Genomic DNA, 21,674 nt, shown 5'->3' with positions numbered 1-21,674 from the left:
TAATGTGCTTTTTCTGCATCAGATAGTTTTCAACAGGTAAAATAAACTATGCTGCCAAAACCACTGAGATCTTACCCTGGTTGAACTGTGTTATCCTGTAGACCCTTTGGTATCACAGATATGTCACCAACACCTCCCCCCCCCCCAAACCCCACATCTGTATTCCATTCTACTGTCTCAGAAGAAGTATCTAATGTAGACTTGCTCTGAAATGCTAATTGATTCCAAATTTTTTTTAAATAGCAGTTGATTTTTCAGATATTTTAGCTGTTAATAAAAATAGGATAATTAAAATGTTAGCATAAATATATTCATCATGGTAACACTACAGAAACTTAAACTTCTGCAAGAACTGTTCTATATGTAATTACATATATCTAACATTTGAAGAATAGGGAAGGTATGGATGAAACAGTAAAATTGAAATGTTTTTGCATGTCTGCATTAAGTTAGTGTTATTTATGAGTCTTTCTGCCATTATATTTAAATATCATTGCATATGATCTGCAATTAATTACTTTAAGAAAGTTAATAATTCCTCAATCTGTTGTGTTTGCTAGACTACTTCATTTTTCACAGAATGTCAGTAACAATATATAGTTGGTTTAAAAAAAGTAAAAAAAAAAAAAAAAAAAAGACTGAAAAAGCTCCTGTCTCTTTCCTCCAAAAAAGAACAGAGCGAAACAGTTGATCTTAGGCTTGATCTTCAAGAACAATGATAATAAAAGTCCCTGTACTGTTTTCCACAAGAGAAACATTTTGTAAATATCCTTGTGACAATGTATTTTTAATCTTAATAAATGGAAGGCACTTTTGTCTTTTATATTCCTGCTCTGGTCAAACCAATGCCATAGTTGATAGCCTAATGGAAATCAACGGAACAGCAGAAGCTAGGGATTACAATCTCTGCTTGTACCCTAACATTGTTATAATTGTATTTAACAGCACTTTTACAAGTCAGTGAAGTGCATTGTTTTCATGTGATAATTCATTTGCTGGTTTCTTAAGTTGGATAGGCAGCATAACTGCAGACAAAACTGGAAACAGTGCTGAAGACTTGAACTTAGCAGAGCCAAATGTCTTCCACTGACACGATCTTCTAGAAAGCTATATTGTAAAACAAGACACGCAGTTTGTAGCACAGGGTAAGTTGCTGCAGTTTGATAGCTGGCAGTCAATGGGCAGATGTAGTGGTTTTGTGACTTCTTCAGTTTCTTTAGCATAAATCTTTTAATTCATGTGGTAGATGCTCTTGCTTTTCATGTTTAGAATTTGGTATTCATTATATGCTGTATCTTGTATTGTCTTGTAACTTAAATCACAAATACTTTATAAAACGGGAAAGAAAACCATTTATACTGATAGTGTGTCATGTGTATTGCCTGCTTGCATATAGTCACTTTATCTAGGCTCAATATTTCTGGTGTCAAATCAAGTATGCATTTAAAGAGATTGAGTTGCTTTGCTAGTAAGAGGCAGACTTTGAGGAGAAGGCAGTGGCCTTAAGAATTCAGTTAACCTCTTACAGTTTCGAGAGCACAGCTTTTCCTGGAAAGATTCTGGAAATTAAAGTCATTCCTGATCTTTCTGGAATAAATGTGTGTAGGAACAAAGAGGCAAAATTATCCTTATATTATTCTTAACTCTAAGGTTTTGTCTGCAATACCAAATGAAACTGGGGAAACAACAGCTCTTCCCCCCATCACCTACTGCCTCAAGTTAAGACCATCCTTTTAAGCTGAGTAGCCAGTCTAAGAGAGCGTAGGCACCTGAGCATGCACAAGCAACACAGTTACTTTGTAGCATGGATTATGATTAATCCACCCTCGGATTTCCCATTTGGTGGACTCTTTGCACAGACATCTCTTTGAACACACAAAAAAATCAGCCTCACCCCAAAGCCTGTAAGTAGGAATTTTAGGTTTCACTCAGTTACTATAGTCTGAAGAACTATAGACAGTGCTGTAGGAAGTTTTATACTCTGTGAAAATTATCTCTGCCTAGAACTTAGGCATTTGGCAAGTTCTTCATACATGAACTCAATAGAGCATAATAGACTGATGTCTATGTCTGAAAATTTTTAGTCACCGCTTGCTTTCTATACAGTAGGCCTTACTGCTCTGTTGTGCACATTTGGTATTTGGTTGCATAACTTGTTCATGCATTGCACCCATGAGTAATTACTGCGCTGCAGGCATGTGTGGAAGGTGGGTAAGTTGATTACACTACAGACTAGAGATGTTGATTCCCACTTCTAATTACTCATGACTTGCAATTTTAGCAGTGACAGGTCTGTCATTTTAGCTCATATGTGGAGTCTGTTTAATAGTCTTGCATAATTTTGCTTTTCTGTCTTAAGCAGTATTAAACATGTTTAGCTCAGTTGGTTAGAGCGTGGTGCTGCTAATGCCAAGGTTGTGGGTTCAATCCCCTTATGGGCTATGCTGAGGGTTGGACTAGATGATCTCCAGAGGTCCCTTCCAACCTTATCATTCTGTGATTCTGTATGTATGCCAGTGGCCAAACAGACACAAGCCTGAGGTTGCTAATGAATTGTAGAGATGTTCACCTGTTGATCATCACCTGAAATCGTGAATAGCTTAATGGAAATTTAGCAGATGTTTTGGCAAAATGGATTTTTGGGAGCCCCTGCATAAATTGAGTCCTATACCTTGTTTTCATACAACAAATTCACTACCATGCCTTCTGTTAGATTGTAAACTACTAGGATTCTTCTGTTTATATGTACATATGTATCTTTTCTTTGCTGAAATTGATTGGGCTTTCTACAGAAAGAATCACACTACATTTTCTTGCTATGAACTTGTTTAGTTATACTGCAGAATTAGACACAGATGTGGTGAAGTAAATACAGGTGTTAATTGAGGCTGATGCTTTAGTATTTTGCATTCTGTGTTTTTTTTTTTTTTTTTTTTTTTTTTTTTTTTTTTTTTTTTTAACATTTGGCTTGCCAATACTGTAATGTGATACTCTAAGGAATTATTTTTTTTATAGTGGAAGTACTGTTTCTGTGCATCACCTACCTCTGTATCGGACGCTCTTATATTTATATGCACAACAGTTATCTTTTTCTGAATGTAAAGATAATTTAAGAGTCAAAATAAACACCAAGGTAGATGTCTTTGGGGGTCTTGTCCAAAATAATGGTCAACCACCTTTCTTCTCTCCTCATTCTTCTCAGCAGCCTCTTAGTCAAAGTGCACCTAAACTAAATTTATCCATCTTTACCTCTTTTTTTTTCTTTTCTTTTTTTTTTTTTTTTTTTTTTCCCAAGAAGCTATAGTTCTTGTTCTGCTATATTCTGAGTATCTGGACACCAAAATACACTTAAATGACTGAGAGTTTTGAGACTAAAAGTGTAACTTGAATGAACTAAAGATGTACTGCCAGCAGCATACACTTTAGTACATTACAAATTAGCCAGAACTGTTTTCATTTCAAAATGTGGCCAGTTTGTAGAGTCCACTTGTGTAAGAATTAAGAGTTCTGGATTCCAGACGCTTCTTAGTATGAGTCTTCTTATTCTTAGAATAATGTCCAAAATGCCAGATGACAGACTGGCTTTTAAATTTGAATCACTGTACTGCAAAGACAGGAAGACTTTTGGGTCAGTAACACATGAACTCTGGCTACATTGAGGCTACAGTCTGTTCTGCTTTCTCATTTACCTAATGTTTGCGTAGATTTACCACTTTGCAGTGCATGAGAATTTTCAAGTAAGAAAAATCTTTCCATTTATAGAAATAAAATGGTGTTTGTTTCTGTAATTATGCTTAAACTTTAGTTAAAGCTTACTTGGTCCAACAGGTTTTGGCTGACCAGTTTACATCTACAGAAGAGATTCATGTTGCATTGTTGTTCTTATAAAGGAGGACGTCTGAATTTTTCATTTGTGAAATCTCAGTACATTAACAAAGGATGATGTTAACTATCTTTTCACCATAAAACACAGATAATGCTGTCCTTTTATGTGTGCATTTGAATGTTTTAAATTATTTTTTTCCTTGCTAGAAAAATATTCCCTCCAAGATTTAAATTTTTGCCAAAAACTAATACCTAGAAGCTAATTTGAAACATCAGGAGTCAGTTGATAAAATAGGGCAAAAGGCAACAAGTAAAATTGCTTGTCTACTGTCTATAGATAATCTAAAGAGCAGCAGTGAAGTTGACACTCAGTTTCTGAGTGGCAGCTATGAATTTGACGAGTATCTTGTCCATTTCAGAAAACTGTAACATCAGCAACTGTTGGCAGACTCATGAAAATGATACTGTCTGGTTTATGTATTTTCCTTTTTAAAGATTATAATCACCTTTGCGGTGTCATCATTTTATCATCATCAGTTATTCTAAGTGAGAACTTCAGTCTCTGCCTGGGAGTGGATGAAGAGCCAATTAAGAGCTTATGGGTAAAGATTAAAGGGCAAATGAACATGGGTGACACTGTTGTGGGTGTCTACTGCAGGCCACCTGATCAGGAAGAGGAAGTTGATGAGGCCTTCTACAGATAGCAGGAAGTAGCCTCACAATCACAGGCCCTAGTTCTTGTGGGGAACTTTAGCCAAAGTTACCTGCTGGAAGAGCAACACAACTGAGCACAAGCAGTCCAGGAGGCTCCTGCAGAGCATCGATGATAACTTTTCGACACAGGTGGCGGAGCAGCCAATGAGGAGAGTGTCTTGCTAGACCTTGCACTAACAAGCAAAGAAGGATTGGTTGGAGATGTGAAGGTTGGTGGCAGCCTTGCCTGCAGTGACCATGAGATGGTGTTCAGAATCCTGCCTAGAGGAAGCAAGCCAATAAGTAGGATCACAACCCTGGACTTCAGGAGAGCAGACTTTGGCCTCTTCAGGGGCCTTCTTGAAGGACTCCTGTGGCTTAGCACCCTAGAGGGAAGGGGAGTCCAAGAGAGGTGGCTAGTATTCAAGCATCACTTCCTCCAAGCTCAAGAGTATTGCATTCCAAGAAAAAAGTAGTCCAGCAAAGGAGGCAAGAGACCTGCATTGATGAGCAAGGAGCTCCTGGCAAAACTCCAAAACAGAAGAAGAAAGTACACAGAATGTGGAAGAGGGGACAGGCCACTTGGGAGGAGTGTAAGAATGTTGTCAAAGTACACAAGCATGTAATGAGGAAGGCTAAGGCCCATTTGGAATTAAGTCCAACAATGGATGTCAAGGACAAGAAGGTCGTCTTCAAATACATCAGTAGCAAGAGGAAGACTAGGGAAAATGTGGGCCTGCTGCTGAATGGGGTGGGAGCTCTGGTGAGGATACAGAGAAGGCAGAGTTGCTGAGTGCCTTCTCTGCTTCAATCTTTACTGCAAAAAGCAACCTACAAGAATCCCAGAGCCTAGAGGTGATAGAGGAGGTCTGGAAAAAGGAAGACTTTCCTTTGGTCGAGGAGGATCATGTTAGAGATCTTTTAGGGAAACTTGACATCCACAAATCCGTGGGCCCTGATGGGATGCACCTACGAATACTTAAGAGAGCTGGTGGATGTTGTTGTCAGGCCACTCTCCATCATTTTTGAAAGGTCGTGGAGAATTGGAGAGGTGGCTGAGGTCTGGAAGAAAGCCAGTGGCTCTTCAGTCCTCTCCAGCCAGGAGGAGGACCCAGGAAACTAGGCCAGTCAGCATCACCTCCATCCCTGGAAAGGTGATGGAACAGCTTGTTTTGGATGTCATCTCCAAGCTTATAGAGGGGAAAAAAGGTGATCAGGAGTAGTCAGCCTGGATTCACCAAGGGGAAATCCTGCTTAACCAGTCTGATAGCCTTCTATGGTGGAATGACCGTCTGGGCAGATGAGGGGAGAGCAGTAGATGTTGTGTACCTTGACTTCAGCAAGGCTTTTGACACTGTCTCCCATAATATTCTCCTAAGCAAGCTCAGGAAAGGCAGGCTAGATGAGTGGACAGTGATGTGGATTGAGAACTGGCTGAAAGGCAGAGCTCACAGGGTTGTGCTCAATGACACAAATTGTAGTTGGAGGCCTGTGGCTAGTGGTGTCCCCCAGGGCTCCATACTGGGTCCCATCCTGTTCAACTTATTCATCAATGACCTGGATGAGGGGACAGAGTGCCTCCTCAGCAAGTTTGCAGATGATACCAAGCTGGGAGGAGTGGCTGACACACCAGAGGGCTGTGCTGCCATTCAGAGAGACCTGGACAGGCTGGAGAGTTGGGCAGAGAGGAACCTCATGAAATTCAATAAAGGGGCGTGCAGAGTCCTGCACCTAGGGAGGAATAATCTTCTGCTCCAGCACAAGCTGGGGGCTGACCTTCTGGAGAGCAGCTCTGCAGAGAAAGACCTGGGAGTGCTGGTGGATGACAAATTGACCATGAGCCAGCAATGTGCCCTTGTGGCCAAGAAGGCCAATGGTCTCCTGGGGTGCATGAGGAAGAGTGTTGCCAGCAGGTGGAGGGAGGTGATTCTGCACCTCTGCTTAGCCCTGGTGAGGCCTCCTCTGGAGTGCTGTGTCCAGTTCTGGGCTCCCCACTACAAGAGAGACATGGAACTACTGGAGAGAATCCAGCATAGGGCCACAAGGATGAGGGGATCTTATCAACGTGTTTAAGTGTCTGAAGGGAGAGTGTCAAGGGGATGGGGCTGGACTGTTTTCAGTGGTGCCAAGTGACAGGACAAGAGGCAGTGGGTACAAACTGAAACAGAGAGAGTTCCATCTAAATACAAGGAAGAACTTCTTTACCATGAGGGTGACAGAGCACTGGCACAGGTTGCCCAGAGAGGTTGTGGGGTCTCCTTCTCTGGAGATACTCAGAACTTGCCTGGATGTAACTCTGGTTAACGTGCTCTAAGTGACCCTGCTTGAGCAGGGGGGTTGGACTAGATGATCTCCAGAGGTCCCTTCCAACTTCAACCATTCTGTGATTCTGCGATTCTCTCTAAAATGTATATCTTTGAAAACAAGTTTTTTTTCACATGCCAGTTTTTCTCCTCCTCCACTTTTTTTTTATATGTTTAACTTTGTCATGACTGTAAAGTACAACTTAATGTTTTACAAAAAGTGATTTTAGTAACCTTCATTTAGATTATAAAATCTGAATGAACACTACCACCACACTCATAAAAACAATGAACTTTCATGTGAGATAAATTAAATAGAAGCAAAATGGGCATTTCACAAGGACAAAATGAATGTGCTGGAGACCTTTTCATTCTAAGGTATGTCAGCTGGGTTATAATTGGCTCTAATTAGCTCACTCTATTCAGCTATAAAAAGTCTTTACCTTGCAGCTTCATGACACTCAAAGATGTGAAATTTCTTTCTACCTTTGAAAACATCAAAGAAAGTGCTTCCAGTCTACTTTTTATTGCTGAAAAACTCAGTGATCAGTGTAAGAAAGGGGCAAATGCATCAAGAGGAATAAGAAATACTGATCGGTTGGGCTAGAGGAACTCTTGAGAGTTAATTGGTCAAATCGGATTTCATTGTCTAATTAAAAGTATATGTAGATATTTCAACACAAAATGCCACAAAATTATGCTATCAGCAATATGTACGGAAAATGATGTGATTTAAAAAAAAAAACAAACTATAAATTGTGGTCAGAATCAACTTGAAGTCTTCAATTATCCATTCAGTAATGATTCTGATGTCCTTTGATTTCACTTTGGGAAACTGTGGAAATTGTGGTAATTGTGGAAAGTTAGGTGCAAATGTGATCAGATGTGAACTATAATGCATTAACATCTTATTGTGTTGTGTGTGTTCGTAGAATGTTTCAATCTTTCTCAAGGACATAATGGAGATATCTGTGGGGCAGAGCTGTTGGAAGTATGAAACACACATGGTAGTAACAGCTGCTTACTTGTAATTATTATAAGCAAAATGGTAGTTGGACCACTTTATCGTTTTTATTATCAACGTTTATTTTCAGTTACTTGTAAGTTTCCGAAGTTGTAACATACAACTTCATTAAGAAACACATCTGAAATAAGACTGGCAATAATACAGGCAAAAAAACTCATTTTAGAACAAATCCTAAGATCATTCTAGTTCTGTATGCTTTTTAAAACACATTTAAAAACATGGTGGTAGATTAATGTGCTAAATAACCTGATCTTATCCTAATATGACAAAAACTCATTACAAGTGATCTTCTACAAGTAATTATTTCCTTGAATTTACAACATAATAAGGATGCAGGTCATGGTTTCAGCAGAAGATAGATACAGAAGTTAGCCTTCCTTTGATTTGCTCCTTTGCCTTAGGGAAAAGTTTGGTGGGTGAGGAGTCAGCAATACAACCTTAATTATAGCTTAAGCTTTTTAAATCTACTTTGCTTAACTTTTTTTGTATAGTCCTATCTCCTTTGGGTTGCCTGACCTCTTTATAATAGCAAAGTGCAGTCTGTATTTGCAAGTACTTGTTTCGCTAACAATGCTGAGTTAAAAGGGATGAAACTGTCTCTTTGTGGAAGAAGTAGATTTTGATTGGAAGATCTCAGCTGAGAATAACTGAGATGGTGTGCAGAGGGAGACTACACTGTTTCACTTTGTTCTGTTACCTGTTGTTTCCTTTCCTCACATTTTGTGCTGTAAGATAGGATGAAGGAGTCCCGTGCTTTAGATGTGGTGCCAGCCAGATCTGTGTTAGGGAGGTAGAAGTAATGCAAATTTGTGGATAAAATATAAACGTTTATAGAGGGCATTCTCAAGTTAGGAAGGTAGCTGGTGGCTGCCTGATATTGGGCTCACTTGCCCAAGGCTGTGTCTACATCTGTTTCATCTCTTCAAATTCTAGATTGAAGTGATTCATGCAAAGAGCTGAACAGAACGGAACGTTTATGTCTAGTGATGGACTCTTGACAAAACTCGAGAGAGAACTCTTCACATATGCACTGAGGATGAGGATAGCATAGCAAATGGCACTGGCACATTGCTTTTGAATAACTTAAGCTTTTGTCTAGAGATGGGAGGAAGTTAAGTCATGTTGCTATTGGTACTGAATTAGTATTCTCTGCACTTAGCCATATTGTGTTGCTATAAGTTAATTAGGTTGCATAATTTTATTTTTGAGAAGTATGGGGTATGGAAAACTAGTTTTTATTTAATAAAGAATTATCCTTTTAACCTTACTGTCATCTCAGCAAATGTTTTAGAGTATAGTGTATACTTAACTGCGCTGCCTGTAACAACTAGCTAGGCTGTGTTTCCTCACATAGGCAAGAGTAGAGATGATCACTGATTTTATTTATTGATTTATTTTATTCCTTCATGTATAGCCTAAAAGCGGTGAGTCATAGACAGAAAGGGTATGTTGCTTGAGATACCCATGATGACCAGCTGCTGAACTGGAAGAGATTTGCAACAAAGCTCTGACACTTATGATTTTTTTTGGTGCATCTTCAAAAAGGATGCACGAAATGACATATAAAGAACATTGAATGCTTTAACTTGAAATATTAAAAGTGAGTGTGTTAAAAGGTCTTTGTTTTGATCCTATTGTGCATATATGCTATGAATTATGTTACAGTGACATAATCCCTAGTCATTTTGCATGATCACTGTGTCATTCAATATATAGAGTGCATCCATGCAAATGAAGTAGGGGATTTCTCTTACAATTAGGCTAGCATCTAGAAAAGCTGGATTGTGTTTGTTTTTCTGGTACAGATTTGGGCTGAGATGTCGAAGGGCTCTAAAAAAAAAGTGTGCTAAAGCTGACTGTTTGCATAAACAAGCTTATTTTTAGTATGACATAACTTTTCAGTAACTGACTCTGCAGTAATGTTCGTATAGTACATGTAAAATTTGCTAGATTGCTAGTTAATGGCAAATTTTGCACTTGAAACATGAGACCAATTTCTGCTGAAGAAAACCATAAGGAAAACGATTGAATGTGTTTGGAAACAGATTAGATCTACAAGATTAAAATAAATTCCCAGGAAAATTTCTATTGGTTTTAATGTTTGATCTTTTGTTTTTGTTTTCTGTTTTTGTTTTACAGTGTTATGTGGGAACCAATGGGAGATGGTAAAAAGCTCATTTCACTGGCTGATAACAACATATTATTGTGGGATTTGCAAGAAAGTTCAGCCAAAGCTGTGGTAAGAAAAAATTGTTTAAAAATGATGATATAGTATAAATCACAACATTCACAACCTAGAACTTTTAACTAGTCCTTCCTTAAAGACTGTTCAAAAATATTGTTGCTAATGGAGGCTATGACTTGAACATGGTTTGGGGAAATTAATACTGTACTGAATGTGAGTGTTTCAGAGAAGGTAACTTGGTTGTTTGTAGTTGCCTATTTCCCTCCTCTTGAATTGCCCTCAGTTCTCTTACGAATTCTAGAGCGAATAATCTGAAGTAAAACAATAATAACTTGATCAATATGTGCAGGGGGATCATAAATCAATGAAGTAGGAGGCTATCTAATTCAGATAATGTTTAACGGCCTATAAAGTGTTCCTGACTTATATAAAAAGTGTTATTCTCTATACTAGTATATTAAACCATATTCGTCTCATACCCCTCTAGTTAATTGAAAATCCTTTGATGTATGCATAATATAAACTTCTTCACTTACTGTGCACTGCTTTGACTTCTCAGAATTAATTTAAATTTAGTAATGAATTAAGCAATCTCAATATACAGAATAGCAGTAAATTATCTTCTCTAATATTCAGGAATATAAATAATAGGGTATAATTGATACAGATTTTGATCTAATTATTCCAGCTTTTATAGATAATCAACAAAAGTGTGTTTATTTAAGTACACTGGTGTGGATCATATACAGTTGTATATATGAACATATATATGAATATATATTCTTGAATAGTTCTGCATAGAATCATTTCTTTGTCAGTATTTGTCCTTAGAAATGGAAACTGATTGTCGTTATCATTATTATGTGGTTGATCTGTTGTCAGCTCTTTAACTTTTTAGTTTGACATGTTCAGTTTAGTTTTTTCTTCTTGAATGTATCAGAACCAGACTTTTCAGCTAGCAGTTACTTGGAGTCAAAATGTTGTTTCTCTAAACTTTCTCTTGTTGTGCCATCTGACTATGCCTAAATAGATGAAGCCTGAAGTTGTTACTATTTTACTTAGTATCAACATTGATGGATGAACAAGGAGCTTCTGACTAAACTCAAACATAAAAAGGAAGCATGCAGGGGGCAGAAGCAGGGACAGGTTACCTGGGGGAGTGTAGAGAAGTTGTCCAAGGATTCAGGGATGGGATTAGGAAAGCCAAAGCCCACCTAGAGATGAATCTGGTGAGGATCATGAAAGGCAACAAGAAAAGGCTTCTAAAATGTGGGCTGCTACTGAATGGAGCAGGAGTCCTTATGACAAAGGACACAGAAAAGGCTGAGGTACTCCATGCTGTTTCGCTGCTGTCTTTACTGGTACGATTGGCCTTCAGGAATCCCCGTGACCAATGGGAAAGTCTGGAGGATGAAAGACTTACTTTTGGTAGAAGAGGATTAGATTAGGAAACATTAAGCAAAATGGTCATGGACAAGTCCATGAGACCTGACCTCATCCACGCACGGGGGTAGAGGGAGCTGGCCAGTGCCATTGCAAAGCCACTCTTGAGCATCTTTGAAAGGTCATAGTAATGAAGTGATATAGGAAGTTTCCTGAGGACTGGAAAAAAGCAAATGTCAGCCTCCTTTTTAAAAAGGGCAAGTAGGAGGACCTGGGGAACTACAGGCTACTCAGCCTCACCTTGATCCAAAGGAGGTGGAGCAGCTAATCCTGGATATCATCCAGACATGTGAAAGACAGGAAGGTGATTAGGACTAGTCAGCATGGACTTACAAAGTGGAAATTATTCTTAACTAACCTGATAGCTTTCTACAGTGAGATGAATGGCATGGTGGATGAGTGGAGAGCAGTGGATGTTGCTTATCTCAACTGTAGTAAGGTTTTTGACATGAATTCCTCTAACATCCTTATAGCGAAGCTTTGAAATGTGGTATGGATAAGTAGTCAGTGAGATGAATTGAAAACTGGCTGAACTGCTGGGCTCCGAGTGTTGTAACCAGAGGCACGAAATCTAGCTGGAAGGCAGTCGCTAGCAGTGTATTCCAACGGTTGACAGTTGGGCCAATGCCCTACGGTTTAACCTCTTCGTTAGTGACTTGGATGATGGGACTGAATGAGTGCACCTTCAGCAAGTTAGCAGATGATTTAAAATTAAAAAAAGGCTTGGGGGGGGGGGGGGGGACAGTTGATACACCAGAAAGGTACATTACCATTCATAGGGGCCTTGGTAGATTGGAGAAAGGGGTAGAGAGGAACCACATGAAGTTCAGCAAGGTGAAATACAAAGTTCTGTGCCCTTGCACCTGTATGTGCTAGGGGCCAACTGCCATTAGGAAGCAGCTTTGCAGAAGAGATTTGGCTAACTGCAACATGGTATATGCAGAATGGAATATGCAGAAGACCGTTGAATGAAAGGATGAAATAGAGAAATTAAAATACAGATATTTTAATATGTACCTTGTGTCATCACAAAATAAGGAAGCTAAATCTGAGAGGAGCGGACGTATGTTTCCATTTGACAGCAAAAGTTTGGTACCTCCAGGAAAACAATTTGAGAGGTATTTTGAATAAATTTGGGGAAATCAGAAGTATCCACATTCATTCTGATTTGATTGTTTTCTAAATTACTAACTTTTGCTATTTCCTCTTTCAAAAAACTCACAGCATAAAAATTTAAGGATGAAATGCAAAATTTACTTCAGGTATTCTAGACTTTATTTTTCTTCTCCTTTCTATCAAGTATTATTCTTAGAGTGTTGTGAAACTTCATTAGACAGATTAACCTTTTTTTCTAGGCAGATCTGGTTTTTGAGGGATTTAACTTTGATTATTGAGTAGTGAAATGAAATCATTGCTTCAAGTACATTCACAGAATCACTATTAATAGTTTTTTCTCTTCTTTTTAATACTTGATTCATCTTCTGTTCCATTTTGCAAAGACATAGCGTGACCCAGAGGTACGTCATCGCCTACTAGGAATAATGTAGATGGAAGTGCAATGGGAAGTGTATTGGCACTACCTTAATGCACTTTACCTTCAGTCTGGGGAACATCCATCCACTTCATTTGTTAGGAGTATGTGTATGGGTGTATGTGTCTTCTGTTTTCTTACTGACCCTCTTACCTGCGAGAAGAAATGGAAGGATGAATTTTTCCCTCAGGGTTGCTTAGAACCATAGATTTAACTGCAGCACCTCTCTTTCATTTAACAGAAAAATAAATCTGTCCCTTTCCTTTCCCTTTTCAGAACTTTCTTTTTGCTTTTGTTGTATGGTAGGATAATGATAACTTGGCTATACCAAATACAGTTGTAAAAGTTCATTTGCTTTCCCTATCTATTTTTTGGGGGGCAGAGCTTTCCCGCTAGGAATTGGCTTCTGATTATTTTTCCTTGACAGTCTGTCTTAATCTGAATCCCTAATTCCATCTAGAAAGCAACTTTTCTTCAAGTTGCAACATTTTCAAATTTGTTACCACATTGTTAGTCATGTGTAATAAGAAATACGTGAGTTCATGAATATTATTACAGTCGTAACTTCCAGCTTGTTGCTACTTTTTCATAGAGACTCTTTAGAATATGCAATAATACCTGCCTTTTTAAAGTTTTTCTATTTTTTTAAATGATATTCCCTCAACTGTTAGTTTCTTTGTTTATTTTTATCTTGAGGAGAGTGAATGAAGGGTTTTACTAGTCTACAGACACCTTCATTGTTTCAAATATTGTGACAGTGGTATTTCTTGATAAAATATTTGTTAGATGTCATAATCCTCCTCCTATTCTCATCTCATTGCTGTTCAGCATGTTTTCTACTGATCTCTTTTTGATACAGTTGCTAATATGAGATAGAAAGGCATCAGTGTTACTAATTTTGGAATTTTCTTTTTTCTTTGATCTTCTTCATGAAAATGGTTATTCAGATTCTTTGTCACTTGATCATTCAGTAGCATTTAATCTATAGATGATGCTAATTCAGAAAGTCATAAGGATATTATGGTGGAATTTGCCTCAGAAAAGTATATTGAACAGAGTGATCTCATCTTGATTCAGATTAAAATAAATAAAACGAATGTTTTGGTTCTTGAAAGCTGAAGTTTAAGAACTGTTTACACCAGATACACCAGATAAAATCATTACGGGTTTGAGGCTTTAAATGTCTTCTATATTGCTTCCTCACTTTGCAAGCCAAATTTGACTTTGCAACAACAACAAAAACGTATCTGGCAGTGGCATTCTAGTCAAGAAGGAAAACTTTGTGAGGTAGTTTCTGAGTGTATAAAAATAACAATGTAAATATAGGAGGATATTAAGAATAAGCATAAGATCCTTGCTATCCTTTTTTAGTAATACAGGTACTGTTTCTCAAGGCAGGGAATGCATTCTGGACTGCAGTGGAGAAATTTGTAGGGTGCCTGATGGAAATAAGTACTGCATTTGCAGTAAACAAGGATTAATTAGCAGTAAGGAGGGACTAGCTAAAGAAAAAGAGAAACCATTGGATCAGAAACAGGATAGAAAACTGGTTCCTAAAAAGTAGATATTGAAACTATTTTTGTTTAATATTCCAATTAGTGATAACACAGAAGTAAGAGTGTAATGGTGAAGATTGCAAATGAGAAAAACTTGGAACACATCATTTGTATTTGGGAATACCAAAATGTTCTGGAGGAAAAACTAGTTGGTCTTGAGGTTTGGATTAAGTTTTGTAATATGAACCAGAACTTGCACTTATGGAATAAAAGTGTTTTTGGTGCAAGATGGAAACTCAGCGCTTGGAAATACGTAGATTCTTTTACTTAGTTATTCTAAGAATGACTCTGAGCTGTCAGTATGATGAAACTGTTTGAAAAGATAAATAATTGTAAGGTGTTTCAGGACATTTAAGAAAACTGGCATGACATGTTTGCCTACAATGGGAGGAATTGAACACCATGAGTTAAAACCCCTCTTCCATATTTCTGTATCTCTGCCAATAACAAGCCAAAACAGCATTCATCATTCATCCCCTTTTAATGTGGATCTGAAAAATAATCTTTTATCATATTTGCTTTGATTGGTAGGATGTCACCTCCTGGAAATCTCCATGCTAACTCTAGCATGCACAGAATAAGAGTGGCCCAGTTCCTGTTGATGAGGCTATGGTTAAAAAGAAAAGAACAAAACAAAACTGTGCTTAAATTATCTCAGTGAGCATAGTAATCACTACTGTGAGTTAACTTCTGTCAGTTGATGCTCATTAGACATCCAAATATTTTTGAACTTTAATCAGGTAAGATGTCTTAACCACTCCTGTCTTTACTGAGAAGGCAGTCAAAATCAGATTAGCATGTGCAGCCTAAACGTATGAATATTTCATAAACAGAGTCATGGCTTCTTTAGTAGATTCTTGTCTGGAATGTACTTGAACACCCATCAGAATTTTAGTGTTTTGACCTCTCAGGTAAGATGTGCGAGTTTCTTGGTAGTCACCTTTTTGTGCTTCTTCTGTGGTTTATTTTATTTAAAACTTATAGCTGCTGCTATAGAGGTAAAGGCTAGAATTTTCAAAATAAACATCCAAAAAAACATTTGGAAGTCAAAAGGAGTGCTTTTTCAATCTTTAAGTAAAAATATTTTCAGATTATAATTTGAAATACATAAAGCACATTAAGTCTTTTTTTTTAAACAAAAAATTGGAAACTGTTTGAAATACCAAAATTAATAGTAAAGATTCTCTTTTCCAGAAAGCAGTGCAAATCAGTCCTTCAAAGTTGAGATAGACTTTTTCATATTTCAGGTTATAGAATCATAGAATCAGTAAGGTTGGAAGGGACCTCTGGAGATCATCTAGTCCAGCCTCCCTGCTCAAGCAGGGTCACCTACAGCATGGTAGACAGAGTTGCATCCAGGCAGGCCTTGAGTATCTCCAGAGAAGGAGACTCCACAACCTCCCTGGGCAACCTGTGCCAGGGCTCTGTCACTCTCACAGGGAAGAAATTCCCCCTCACGCTCAGGCAGAACTTCCTGTGCTTCAATTTCTGCCCATTGCCTCTTGTCCTGTCACACGGGACAACTGAAAAGTTTGTCGCTGTCCCCTTGACACCCTCCCCTCTCTTAAAGATACTTTACTTTTGCAAAAATCTTTTCTTTCTTGAGAATAACAACTGTATAGAGTTCTATCCTGATCACATGACATTACTTAAATTTTCTCAAAACCTTTATATTTGCTTTCAAATCATTGCTCTCATGCGGTTCTATCATGTTATTTTACTACCCTTTTTATTATTATTCTTATATCAGCAGCTTTAGGCACTGATCCACCTAAGCACTTACAAGCCGTGTTAAATTCAGCTATAATCTCTTAACCATTTTGCACTGTTTAGGTTTCATTTTGTTCAGACTTTTTCTTCTAAAATCAAGAGTGTGTGTCCTTGTGCAATGCAAGAGAAATAGCTAGTTCTGTTGTCTAAAAATAGACAACAGATCTCTTGTTCTTATTTATTAATGTTTTTCCTTACTATAAGTCACTTTTACGTGTTTATAAAATATTACCATAAATTGTTTTCCTTTTTTAATCATTGAGTCCCTAAGAGCTGCATGTTTTCATTTCCTGGGCAGCACAAATCTGAATCATTACATGAGATTAGTGCTGAAGGTATGCTTCTGTCATGTTTTACTTTCCTTCTATCAACTCTCCTGTCTTTAAGGAAGTAGGAGTTCAAGATAAAAAGAAAACTCATCTATCTCTTTTTACATTCAGACATAAGTTAAAACTAAAGCTAAATTTGTTTGAACCTATATTTGTGATTCCAAATATAACAGCTTTGTTTCTTATAAATTCATTTTTTGAATTTCTGTAAGTTTCCTTCTGTTCCATACTGATTTCTTCTTACATAAGACAATTTCCCCTCCCCCCCAATTGTCTTTTAATACAATGTAATTCCTTTCTGGTTGCAACTTTGGCAGTATGGTTTTATTAACAAAAGTCTCATGTGTTGATTGGGAACTTGACTGTATGCATATTTGGCCACCCCTATGAGAAGAGATGCCTTGCAACTCCTGCAAGTGCTCAAGGATTGCAGGGGAAGACCAGGATGACTTGACCGATGTTACATGTATACAGTTCTTCCAGTATTTTATAAAGAAACAGTGCAGGATGTTTATGCTAGTCTCATTACTGTATCTTTTATCTGAAAAGAATGAACTATTCCTTCTTTTCTTAATAGTTTACCTGATAAAAGTTGAAATAAAGACACTTCTTAAAAATGGCTAGAATGCTAGAGAAAACATCTGCTGCTTACAAAGGCCTTCTGCTCAGAGTTGTATTTTGGGTGTGTGATACTCTCTCAGGAACAGATTTTGGAATTGCAAGATACATATGAAATTATTTTTGTTTGTACTCTTTTACTGTCAGTATTAAGGTTTTCTTCCTCCTGCACACACCTTGTATCTAAGCATTGTTTGGCCAAGGCTGCCTACTAAAGAAACTTAGTTTAATTTTTGAGATGATCTGCTCAAGTTTTGCATGTTCTCCTGTGCCTGAAATGTAGTATGTGTCAAAAAAACAGAACAGAGCAGTTTATTACCTTGAGTCCAGTAATGTGTCCTTATATATATATTTTTTTCATATTAATAACCTGCAAGTTGTAGAAAGGCTTTCATACATTATTTGTACTTGAGAAAGAACGATACTAGAGGAGTAGGTTTGGGCATAGTATGTATCATTCATTACCACGTGAGTGATGTAAGAACTTGCGTTGCAGGGACTCGTATTCTTAAAAAGTAGACTCTTCAGAAAAATTTCGGAAAACTTCGTTTCTTAGGCAGCATAGACTTCAGTGATGGAAGAGTTATAATTTCTGAATTGCTAATCTAATAAATAAAAAAGATGTTCCTAGTGGAATTGTAACAATAGCAAAATACAGAAGTGGACATGGGCGTTATATTCAAATAAATTTAAGCAGAGTCTTGTATTAATCTTTAGTCTGTATCAATACCAAATTTTTCTGTTAGTGTTAGTTAAATTTTATGTAAACATTCTGCGTGTTTAGCCCTTACTTCATCTATCACAGCTTAGTATTTCTGCTGAAAGTAGTGAGCCTTTTCTTAAAATCCTGCCAGTATGGTTATTTAACATAGAATATCTTATGATGCGTAAAGCATGGAGAAGAGGAGACAAGTGATCCAAACAGAACCAGTGTTACATTCTGGTTGTGTGTGAAATCCCTCTCAATGAAACATTTTAAATATGAACTATGTAAAAGCTTACTTTCATGCAAGATGACCAAGTATGTCCATCATCTGTCTAGCTGCTTAGAAGGTGTATACATATTAGTTCTGTTTAAAATGGAAATATTTTGGGTTTTCCTCCCTCCTTCCCCTGATATGAAACAATCAAGTTTCAGTAAGTGACTAAAAACAAAAATAATTTGCAGTGCCTACGGTTTTGTTTTTCCCCGTGTTCACATGGACTTGGATGACAACTTGCCTTCCAGCTTCAAAAACATGCTGATTATTTTGAAACTTTTTTTAAAAATCTCTATGGAAGTGGCGAGCTGTTTTCTCATAACATACTTCTCTGTGTAAGCCTTGTTTTGGAACTGAAACTTTTATTTTATTCTCACAGTTTGGAGATTTGTGATCTAGTGCCTGCTGTTATATTAATAGGCATGTATGTGGTGATTTGATATTCCCCCCACACACACCAAGCAGTAATACCATTACTGAAGACACTTTTGACACTATAATTCTGTTCTTGAAGATGAAAATTAACATTTTGACATGGAAAAATGTGTATTTTGTGTGTCTCCTAAGACTGCTCATGAAACTAAGTGGGTGTGGTGTTTGTCTGTTTGAGCCAGCTATAAATTTCTGCCATAGATCCCTGTTGTCTATCTAATATCTCAACAAATGATCTGAAACTCTTTCTTTTTGTTTAGAAAGAACCACAGTACTTCTAGTGCTTCTGAACATGTTGCACTTTATTAAAAATATTTTACCTTTAAATATTTTGCCCCTATTATCTTATCCTAGCATTTTAGTAACATATTACATGTAGTGAAAACAAAAACTGACCAATGACCTACTGTTTTACAAGTGCTTTCATTTTAGCTTTACACTTGGAAAAGTGCTGGCTTTGTTCTGTCTTGTTTAGCTCTCCAGTTCTACAGCCTTGGAAGGGAAAGGACAATTAAAATTTACATCTGGACGGTGGAGTCCACACCACAATTCTACACAGATTGCAACAGCCAATGATACTACTGTTCGAGGATGGGATATACGAAGCATGAGGTAATAAAATATTGCAATTTTTTTTTTTTTTTTAAGGAAAAGAGGGAGGGAGCGGCAGTCTCCTTTGGAGATGGATTTTCATTGCTCCTAATGATTTTTTGACCGTTATAAATGTGTCAAAGCTATTGCTTGTAAATGGAATGATATGGCTTGCGTAGCTGATGTAATCACAATTTAGTAAAAGGTTTTCTCTGTTTTTCCCATCAGCTTTCATTCTAACTTGTATACTGAGTTTTGATGAACTGTGTACTAGTCCCAAGATGATTAGTTCACTACACAGGCATTACCTGAATGAAGTTTCTCTGTAATTCAACCTGAAAATCCATATTTAAGATCAGTTTAGTTCTGACTATACTATGAAGTGTCTTAATAGCATAGTATTTAAAGGTAACTTTAGTCTTTGGAGGTAATTCCTCAGGATGAATTCATTCTTCGTTTTCTGATTTTAACAAACAGTATACTATGTTAAAGATTGTAGCATACTAGTTTCATGTAACTAGTGAAGCTATCAAAACCATGACCAAATCAATTAAGGCTTTATATATAACAAATAAGGTGTCTTCCCCTGCTCAGTTGTGATTTTGATAAGCAAAGGAGTGATGTTGTGCACATCTGTTGCCATGACTACTAAAGCCTGTGCAAGCTTTTTTAAGATACACTTTATCCCCTTAGCACATAGTAATTTATCACTAAAGTGAGAAGATGGATGTCTTGTAATAACTTTTGTTGCCTTAAAGGGGTATGACTTTAAATTTAGTTCTATGGTTCCTGCCAGCACAGTAGTGTGGCAATAAATCTGCATGTTTGCCAGCCGTGTGGGTTTCTGCCAAAAAGTTTATTTAATTTATTAAACAAAAGCTAAAAATACAAATATAGTCATTTAAGTCACTTGTTGTATCTCTCTCATTTGGTTTGATAGTGCTGTTTTGTTCTATAAAAGGATATGTAAAAGTCTAGTTTCATATATATATGTGTATGTGTGCCTGTATAAGGACTATTTTAAATGAAGTGAACAAGAAAAAAAAAAGTCAAAGGAGAAAGCTTTTTCTTTAAGTTGCTTTTTATAATGTTTTTTTAATTATCCTTTTTAGCATGTAGTATGCAGTCTTGAAGATTAAAACTATGCTTCTAAGTAGAAAATATTAATACTTTTTTTTTGCATATAATCTGTTTAATACTCTGGCTTATTAGAAAAAAAGTACATCATTATTGTGTTAAATGAATTTTCCTAGTAACATGTATGAAAGCTGCAAGGAAAATGTAGTTTAGTTAACAGAAGCAAACCCCCACCATTCTAATTAGTTTAAGTGAAACTCCAATTAGATAGTCCTTGAAATAATTTAATAGTAGCAGGCCATGCGAAAGAGTTGTTTGTAGTGGCTTGAAAAATACATGATAAAAATAAGTCTAGTCTGCAATTGGACTGTAATATGTCTAGAATGATGCAACTATCTGATAAGGACTAGTTAGGCTGGAAATAGGAGTTTAAAATCATGGCAGTGTAAGCTACAGCAGTGTAAGTCACAAAAAATGAGAGAAAGAAGCCAAGGACAAAAACCTACTGTAGCAGCAGAGAATAAAAAAAGAGAGATACTAAAGAACTAGCCAGAATAGAAACATGAGTGCAATTATGAAAGCTGTAGGATAGATAGAATATATGATATTGAATGTGGCAAACAAAGGAAGAAAAGAATGGGAGGTTGCAGTAGACTCCTAGCCTAGGAAGCAATCATTTATAAATTTAATCAGAAAACTGCTTGTAAAGCAGAGAGGACAGAAACTAGGCTGAATGGATTCTGAGAGAGAATGATATCAGGAAAATCCAGACTTCAAGAATACATTTAAAAAAAATCTGGAAGAAAAAAGACGTGATAAGGTGAAGCAGTAGCTGGAGAAGAGGTCTGTGTGTACTCTGGCCTTAATATATGACATAAGTGGGAGCTCAGTGTAGGTAATACCGCTGTGTGGTCAGATGATAGAGTGGAAGAAAAAAGAATTTTCATATCTGGGAAGCAAAAGGATCAGGTGGTCAGACTAAGTCATTTAAGTTAGGATAAAGGCTTTGATGGTAAGCACAGTTGAATTTAGAGAGACTGCAGATGGCATTTCTCTTTAGATCCTGACAAATGTTTCCATGAGCAGTGCAACAAAGTGAGAGGTGGTACAGTACTGCAGAAGAAATGTTTTCCTGCTGCAAGCATGCTTGAGATTTTAAAGCTTTCCCATAAAGATATTTCAAGAAAGGAAATGTAAAGTTCAGACCCCAGAATAGCTAGAAGGGCACACCTGGGTGAAATCCAAATCCTTAATCTCTGTGATTCAGAGAAGCATCTTGTAGATGGATATCCAGGTGATACCTGGATCCTCTAC

General features: G+C 37.1%; 1 protein-coding gene across 2 annotated transcripts in view; it reads left to right on the top strand.

Annotated features, from left to right (window-relative positions):
- EIPR1 (EARP complex and GARP complex interacting protein 1) overlaps positions 1 to 21,674 on the top strand; it is an 86,884-nt gene that overhangs the window by 51,046 nt on the left and 14,164 nt on the right. For both annotated transcript variants that reach the window (XM_062571142.1, XM_062571143.1), the window contains exons 5-6: positions 9,988 to 10,087; positions 19,168 to 19,304. In XM_062571142.1, coding sequence (XP_062427126.1) covers positions 9,988 to 10,087; positions 19,168 to 19,304 — 237 coding nt within the window. The remainder of the gene's footprint in view (positions 1 to 9,987; positions 10,088 to 19,167; positions 19,305 to 21,674) is intronic.

The sequence above is a fragment of the Rhea pennata genome, chromosome 3 (genome assembly GCF_028389875.1).
Source record: "Rhea pennata isolate bPtePen1 chromosome 3, bPtePen1.pri, whole genome shotgun sequence".
Taxonomy (NCBI): Eukaryota; Metazoa; Chordata; class Aves; order Rheiformes; family Rheidae; genus Rhea; species Rhea pennata.
This window is presented reverse-complemented; position numbering and strand designations above follow the sequence as displayed.